Genomic DNA, 8,770 nt, shown 5'->3' on the forward strand with positions numbered 1-8,770 from the left:
ATTTTATTATAAAATAAAATAAAAACATTATATAAATCGAGAGATTTTTGGCATTTTGTTCCGAATTTGTAAAACGTCTAGAGTGATAGCACACCATAATTCGCGCATTTACGATTTTTTTATAAATCCTAAAAATAAAGAATGATCGGTGAAATAAAGGCGAATTCATTGGCTCTATAGCCCTATAATCAGTTTATATGTTTCTGTATTTAAAGTCTATCGCTTATTACTCAACTCATATTCCAGTTATTGACGCAAGCATTCAAGTGGTAAGTATTAAATTTAAATTAAAATTAAAATTGATAGATCGTCCATCAGAGAAATCACCGCATCATTTGCATTTATCGCTCAAGTGTTATAGTCAATATGTAGTGGTAGTTTCAGATTATACAATAATGTAATGTGGCAGATATCAAGTATAGGTTGTTTCAACTTATATCAGCTTTTAAATAAATAAAAAACTTTTATATGTTCTGTATAGATCACAGGTTCTCACGCTTATTTCGACCACCGCCCAGTTTGAGATTTAAAAAAATCAAGTGATCCACAATTTTTTAACTTACCTTTTTTTACATTATAATATTTTGTGTAGGTTAAAAACAGTAATTGCAAATCGATAGGACAGATAGGGTATGACCCATATTGTACCCGACTAAATGTCGTGTGCATACAGACTGAAAAAATAGGGGTTAGTTACACGACTCAAACGACTTTGTAAATGCCAATCAATTGACTTTCGTCCTGAAAAGGACGTTTCTGGAATATACCCAACTTTGTGCAAAATGCAAATCAATTGAACCTCGTCCTGAAAAGGACGTTTCTGGTATATATACGACTTTGTGCAAATGCAAATAAATGAAAGATTGCCTTTAAAAAGGCAGTTAAGTATGTCAGCTTCTTAAGCCACGTGGTGCCCGCCGGAATCTTGTCGATGTAGGATTCTTCAGTTGAAGGAGAAAGGCCAATAAAATTCTCAGAACTTGGCAGAAAGGGGCAGCGGCAGGTAGCTCGTAGATGCGGAGGTCCGAGGCGAGGGTGATCCAATGGAGAAAGAGAATTTAAAATTTAAAATTGGTGCTTTTTGTCAAAGTTCCGACTCGACAACGGCACATAAAAAAAAGGTCGGCCACGGTTCGGCGGCCCGTTTATGGCTTCTCATTGGTCGGATTTCTAAAGCCGTTGGAGCGTACCAGCCAGCCTTGGACCCCACACTTTCTAATTTGCTACCCGCCGGCCAATTGTTTATTGTTTATTTTTTACAAGTTACATTTTTTACATTTCCAGGAATTTGACAATCTTAAAGCTAGGTACACAATGCAGAGTTCCGTGAATGTGGACAATTTCAAAATAGTTTATTAATGTCACATCCACGGATTAACATTATACGCAAACAATATTTATTTATTTCTTATCGTAGTAAATAGTAGCGAAAGATGTAAACAAAAACAATATAAAGTCATTCTTAAATTATAATGAACAAGCGTCCGATATACTCCCCCCGGTGCAGCCCTCTGCGCCAAGCTATTTGGGAGGACGTGAAGTGTTTCGACGATCTGGACGCCCGGTACCCCTGGTTCGCAGTTGGACGGGCCGTGTTGTAGATTGTTCTGGAGTGGTGGATTTTGGGGCTGGCAGCAGTACGGCGATCTTAACGGCTGGCCGCACATATATCCCGGAAGCTGTTTGAATGCGGGCGGTCCTCACTTGACCATCAGCGGCGGGTTTTGCATCGATGACTCGGCCGCGCGGCCAACTATTCCGGGGTAGCGCAGGATCCATGATCACCACAAGGTCATCCTTTTTGATGGGCTCGGCTGGGTGGTGCCACTTCTGTCGGGCGCCCATAGTGGGGATGTACTCTCGGAGCCAGCGCCTCCAAAACATATCTGCAAGTTGTTGCCCGATACGCCATTGGCGGCGGAGACATACCTCTTCTTCTTTTTTGTCATACAGGGACAAATGGGGGCGCTTTCCGGCTGACCCCAGAAGGAAGTGGTTTAGTGTCAAGGGCTCTTCATCTCGTGGGTCAACAGAGACGTGAGTCAGTGGTCGGTTGTTGACAACAAACTCAGCTTCTGCCAGTGCTGTCCGCAGGGTCTCTTCCCTCGGCGCCCTTTCCTTTAAGGTAGCTTTCAAGGCCCGTTTCACCGACCGTACTAGTCTTTCCCAGGCTCCCCCCATGTGGGGACTGAGTGGCGGTATGAAACGCCACTCAATGCCTTTGGTAGCTATGGCGTCCATAATTCTAGAATCTTGTTTTAGTGAATCCAAGGCTTCCCTGATCTCAGCGTCTGCTCCATGGAAATTCGTTCCGTTGTCCGAGTACAGAACTTCGGGCTGACCTCTTCGGGCGGTCATTCTTTGCAAGGCCATAATGGCAGAGTCGGCAGTCAACGTAACAGCAAGTTCCAGGTGAATAGCGCGGGTGGAAAGGCAGGTAAAAATTGCCCCATAGCGCTTCTCCCGGTGTCTGCCAACTGTGACCTCCATTGGCCCGAAGTAGTCCAGCCCACAGTGAGTAAAGGGACGCACATGATGTAACAGGCGGTAAGATGGTAGCGCCCCCATTAATGGTGGAGAGGGCTTGCTTCTTCGTATGCGGCAAGTGGGGCAGTCGTGTGTTATTTTCCGGCTGATAGTGCGGAGCCGTAGAATGAAAAAACTGCAGCGCATCTCCGCCACTGTCTTCTCGGTGCTAGGGTGGTCTCCCTTCTCATGGTAGTGGCGTACCAGCAGCCGAGCGTACGGGTCGTTGCCATCCAATATGATGGGGGTCTTGGCCACGCTCGTGGTCTTTGTCAGGGCTCGTAATCGGGAACTCATCCGCAAGACATCATCTGGGCCGAGGAAGGGGGTCAAGGAATTAAGACGACTGCCAGCAGGTAGCGCCTTTCCATGTCGTATGGTATGCAGATCAGCTGCGAAGGCGTCTTCCTGGGATTTCCTGACCCATCTGATCTCTGCTTCTTTCAGTTCCTCTGCTCGTAATGTGCCCTCGGCGGGTTTGTGAGACCCCAATCGGCACCGCCTGACAAAACGGAGTATCCATGCTGTAGATCGAATTAGCCGGTTCCAAGATGAGAACCGTTCGATTAAGGGGAACGCCTCTCCTGTAGTGGTTATTAGGCCTACATAATGGGGCCTGACCTCCAATACGTCGTTGTCGGGTTTCTTGGTGGGAGATCGCTCCTTTGGCCACTCGCTTTCAGGTGCAGTAAGAAATGCAGGGCCGCAAAACCATCTTCCTTTTGGTGATAGATCAGGCACTTCAGAGTCACGTGTTCCGATGTCGGCGGGGTTCAACTTCGTCGGCACCCACCTCCAGTTAGGTATGCTGGTCATCTCATCTATTTCACCCAATCTGTTTGCCACGAATGCAGAGTAGGCGCGTGGATCAGTACGTAACCAGCACAGAACGGTTGAAGAGTCTGTCCAGAAGATAGTCCGGTTTATTAAAGCCTGGCTTTCTTTTAAGATGGTCTTGGCTAATCTAGCCGCCATGAGTGCGGCTTGCAACTCAAGACGGGGAATGGAGAGGGGCTTGAGTGGAGCCACTTTACACTTGCTGGCTAGGAATGTCGCGTGTAAAACTCCCTGCACGTCTTCTGTGTAGTATGCGACGGTGCAGCAAGCTTGTTCGGACGCATCGCAGAATAGGTGTAACGTGACGCTGCTCTGCTTGTGCCGGAGGGAGCGCCTCGGTACTGAAACGCTGCTCTCGTGAAGCAAGCTTAGCCAATCTCTCCATCTCTCGGCGTGCTCAAGGGTGATCAAGTCGTCCCATCCAACACTCGACCGCCACACAGCTTGTAGCAAGATCTTTGACCGTATTGTGAGGCACGCGACGAATCCTACCGGGTCGAAGATCTTCATTACGATGGAGAGAAGCTGCCTCTTGGTGGGCCGTACAGCTTCTTCGGGGCTGACTGCATTTTGAAAAGAGTAAAGGAAGCAGTCAGTGGATGGGTCCCACACTAGCCCTAGTACTCGCTCCATCTCTTTGTCCCCGCTGCTGATATGAACTGTGGAGCTCGCCCGGTCTCCGGAAGGAATGTCAACTATGGCTTCCGGACTGTTAGAGGCCCAGTTCGTCAAGTGGAACCCTCCCTTTGCAAGAAGGGCACTCACGCTTTGTACTAGTGCGGCAGCCTCGCTAGCAGTATCTACCGCATCCAAATAGTCGTCCATATAAAATTTGGAACGAACGGCTGCCGCGGCGGCCGGGTACTCGTGTTCGTATTCCCCGGCAACCCTGTCTCGTACGTACTGGGCGCTACTCGGCGAGCATGTGGCCCCGAACATCATTGATGTCAACTGGTATGTGTCAGGTTCGCGACATGTTGGTGACTTCCACAGGTACAGTTGTGACTGCAGATCATCCCTCCTTATCTTGATGCGCAGGAACATCTCCTGAATATCGGCTGCTATGGCAATAGTCCCTTCTCTAAAGCGAAGGATGTTCCCAAGAAGAGAAGACAGCAGGTCAGGACCGGTGAGCAGCTGGTCATTTAGCGAAGTCCCTCGGCATCGACTGGCAGCATCAAAGACTATTCTAATCTTTCCGGGTTTGTTTGGATTGAGCACCGCAAAATGTGGGAGATACCACTTCCGAGGGGCAGGTGTTGATATCTCGCGATCAGACAGTTTCCTGGCGTAACCTTTAGCTACCAGCTGACCCATTTTGTCAGTATAGGCCGCTGCTAGGCTTGCATCTGCTGCCAGTTTTCTCTCGAGGGACTGTAAACGTTTCAGGGCACAGTGGTAATTGTCGGGCAACGTGACTTCCGGGTTTCGCCATAATAGCCCGGTTTCCCACCTGCCGTTTGGTAGAGGACGGGTGGTCTTTTCCATCAGGGCTGTGGCTTTGAGTTCACTCGCATTGACTCTGGCCGCAGATGTTACGCCGAGAGAGTCGACGGCAAAGTTGGATTTCACCAACTCTCTCAGGCGGATGTCTGCGGCTGTCTCCATCTGCAGGGCCAGGGTGGTAGCTGGGCCGTCGCTGCCAGGATCGGTACCACCGTGGGCAATCCACCCTAGTGCGGTCCGCGACACTATTCGCGTGGTGCCGAAATCTTCCCGCACGTCTCTTGATACTATCAAATGAGCATTGTCTTGCCCGATCAGTATCCGAGGGGTGACGCGTCTTCCTGGGACACGCTGCTCCGGTAGACTGAGGTCAGTCACTGTGTGAGCCGTAATATGATACTCATCACTGCTACCTGCACCTCTTATGGTTATTTTCACCCGGCGGGAGTGCAAGTCAGATGTGCACATTCCCTTTGCTCCATGAATTTTTAGCCCCTGGACTGGGCCACTCGCGCCAATTTGTGACGCAGTGTCAGCATCAATGAGGGTTACCGTGGAGCCTTCGTCAAGAAGCGCGAACACTGAAGCTTCATTTTCATACGAAGTGCTCAGTACTACTGGCACGATCTTCAGTAGTACACGGCAATCCGTACTCTGGCGTCATAGATTGACGGCACCACTCACGACGGTATTCACTGGCGCGGAAGCGGGCGCGGGGTTGTGTAGCAGCCTGTGGTGGGGGGCGCGGCAGCCTCCTACTCCACACCACACTTTAGAGGTGCACTCGCGGGTATAGTGTTTTTCTAGGCACTTGCGACACAAAGAACTCGCGCGCACTGTTTCCCAGCGGAGATCAACTGATTTCGCAAAGAATGCCGGGCACTCACGAGTTTTATGGTTCCCGCCACACTGCGCACAATTAATGTTTTCACTATTGTTTTTGTTTTTATTGTTCACTCTTGAGTTAGCGGGCACATTTGCATGAACTTGTTCGCGGCGCGGGGCACGTGCAGACCGTGTGGGGTCAACCATTCCGCTTAAGGGGATAGCGTTTGCAAAACTTTTCAAAAATGCCGCGAACTGAGTTATGGTGGCGGGAACTGTTTGTCCGCGCACTTCCGCCAACCAGGCTAGTCGCAACGTGCACGGCATTTTAGATGTGACGTCAGACAGCAAGGCAGGATTAGTGAGGTACCCGTCGGTCCGCAAGATTCGCAACGACGCCACGAGGTTCTGGATTGTTCCAGAAAAATCTGCCGGGTCTTCAAGTGATGCTTCGGCGGTGAGATGCGGCAGTTTTTTCACCTTCTCCAGCATCAAGGCAGCAATTGAACCCGAGCCGCCGTATCGCTGCTCAAGGACGGCAATTATCTCGGGGACTTGCGTTGGATCCATCAGCAGGGGGCCGACGGCCTCTCGGGCTTTGCCCTTCAGTGCACGCTGCAACCGAATGAGATTCTCGCTCGAAGTCATCTTGCAGGTGGCCGTGGATTGTGAATATTGGGCCATCCACGTAGGCCACTCGAGCGGGTCCCCCGAGAAGGAAGGTAGGTCCTTGGCGGTAGATTGCCTGGCTATTAGGGCAGCCATTCTTATGTCATCCTCTACGGAGGGACGGGGGCTATCCTCGGATCGCGAGGCGCGAATTGCATTTGTAATTGCAGAAGCAAGTTGCGCCACGGAGTCCGCGCCTTGGTGTGCCCACTCACTTGTGTGTCTAGAAGTCTCATCGGCAGTAGGTGGTGGTGGAAATATTGGTGAGAACTCCTGGCTGGAGGAGGTTTGATGCTGGTAACCAGGATGGAGCTGCCGATTGAGGTGCACATTATACCCTGGCTGAGTAGGTATATCCGCATGGGACAGACTGGCGGGCTGCCCATTCTGCAGGTTGACAGACCGCGGCTCATTGTACGATGCGGCAAGGTGTGTTTGTAGATCAGGGCCCGGCGCATATAGTAGAGGCGCTTGCTGTGGGTGACCGATGTTAGATACAGGTCGTTCAACTATGGCAGGCTGCAATACCGTGTGGCCGACTTCAGGTGCCGGCTGCATGCCGTCGGTATAGCCGTAAACGGGCGTAATGATTGGGGCCGAGTTGTAGGCTGGCATTGTACCCCCGTGAGACACGAGTCGCTCGACTACGGTAGGCTTCGATACCGTGTGGCCGACACAAGCTACCGGCTGCATTCCGACGAATGCCGGGGTAGGGGCCGAGATGTTCACCGGCGTAGTTATTTCATGAGACGCCGCAGCCGGGACGATCACCGGCGTGGTTACTCCGTAGGACACCGTGGCCGGGACGATCACCGGCGCGGTGGTTGGTTGCACAGGCCTCAGGGCCGCCAGCAGGTCTGCGATCTGCTGGGCGTGCTGTTGTTGCATGGCACGCATTTCTCGACGTAACTTCTGGACGGTGTCATCGGTTGACGTAAGCCCAGGCGAAGCGACATCATCGGAGCAGATAGATGCGTGGCTCGGGGCCAGGGGGGCCGGGATAGCGGGGCCCGTGGCAAGGGGGGCCGGGACAGCGGGGCCCGTGGCAAAAAGGGCCGGGACCGCGGGCGCGGCAACATCGAGACCTCGGTTGGAGACAGTGTGCTCAGAAGAGCCCGAGGTAAGTGGGCCCAAGTCTAAAGGTGGCGAAGGCCCATCTGGAGCAGCGGGGACAGCGGGGGCGGGCTGGGATGTCTCTGAGGAGCTCGAAACGCCGCGCCCGCTGCGTAGAGTAGGTGACATCCTTCAAGAAGGCGTGAAGGCGTGATGACCTGAAGGCGTGTAGGCGTGTGGACCTGATGACCTGAAGGCGTGTAGGCGTGTGGACCTGACGACCTGAAGGCGTGTAGGCGTGTTGACCTGATGACCTGAAGGCGTGTAGGCGTGTGGACCTGAAGGCCTGAAGGCGTGTAGGCGTGTAGGCGTGTGGACCTGATGACCTGAAGGCGTGTGGACCTGAAGGCGTGTAGGCGTGTAGGCGTGTGGACCTGATGACCTGAAGGCGTGTAGGCGTGTTGACCTGATGACCTGAAGGCGTGTAGGCGTGTGGACCTGAAGGCCTGAAGGCGTGTAGGCGTGTGGACCTGATGACCTGAAGGCGTGTGGGCGTGTGGACCTGATGACCTGAAGGCGTGTGGACCTGAAGGCGTGTTGAATCCGGTTACCAGAAGGCGTGAAGGCGTGTTGAATCCGGTAACCAGAAGGCGTGAAGGCGTGTTGAATCCGGTTACCAGAAGGCGTGAAGGCGTGTGAACCCGGTTACGAAGGACCAATTATGTACCCGACTAAATGTCGTGTGCATACAGACTGAAAAAATAGGGGTTAGTTACACGACTCAAACGACTTTGTAAATGCCAATCAATTGACTTTCGTCCTGAAAAGGACGTTTCTGGAATATACCCGACTTTGTGCAAAATGCAAATCAATTGAACCTCGTCCTGAAAAGGACGTTTCTGGTATATATACGACTTTGTGCAAATGCAAATAAATGAAAGATTGCCTTTAAAAAGGCAGTTAAGTATGTCAGCTTCTTAAGCCACGTGGTGCCCGCCGGAATCTTGTCGATGTAGGATTCTTCAGTTGAAGGAGAAAGGCCAATAAAATTCTCAGAACTTGGCAGAAAGGGGCAGCGGCAGGTAGCTCGTAGATGCGGAGGTCCGAGGCGAGGGTGATCCAATGGAGAAAGAGAATTTAAAATTTAAAATTGGTGCTTTTTGTCAAAGTTCCGACTCGACAACGGCATATAAAAAAAAGGTCGGCCACGGTTCGGCGGCCCGTTTATGGCTTCTCATTGGTCGGATTTCTAAAGCCGTTGGAGCGTACCAGCCAGCCTTGGACCCCACACTTTCTAATTTGCTACCCGCCGGCCAATTGTTTATTGTTTATTTTTTACAAGTTACATTTTTTACATTTCCAGGAATTTGACAATCTTAAAGCTAGGTACACAATGCAGAGTTCCGTGAATGTG

The 8,770-nt window shown here is 51.2% G+C and overlaps 1 protein-coding gene across 1 annotated transcript; it reads right to left on the reverse strand.

Annotated features, from left to right (window-relative positions):
• Positions 1 to 1,521: 1,521 nt before the first annotated feature.
• LOC149411876 (uncharacterized) lies at positions 1,522 to 5,277 on the reverse strand. The gene has a single exon (XM_089646265.1). It carries the CDS (start codon positions 5,275 to 5,277, stop codon positions 1,522 to 1,524), a length of 3,756 nt encoding a protein of 1,251 aa, XP_089502391.1.
• Between the last annotated feature and the right edge of the window lie 3,493 nt (positions 5,278 to 8,770).

This window comes from Hesperophylax consimilis, chromosome 24, assembly GCF_061612785.1.
Source record: "Hesperophylax consimilis isolate HC1 chromosome 24, BYU_Hcon_1.0, whole genome shotgun sequence".
Taxonomy (NCBI): Eukaryota; Metazoa; Arthropoda; class Insecta; order Trichoptera; family Limnephilidae; genus Hesperophylax; species Hesperophylax consimilis.

Bases quoted from the DNA above. Each gene is read 5' to 3' on its own strand.
- LOC149411876 (XM_089646265.1), bottom strand. From the start codon at position 5,277: ATGTGCACATCTGACTTGCACTCCCGCCGGGTGAAAATAACCATAAGA.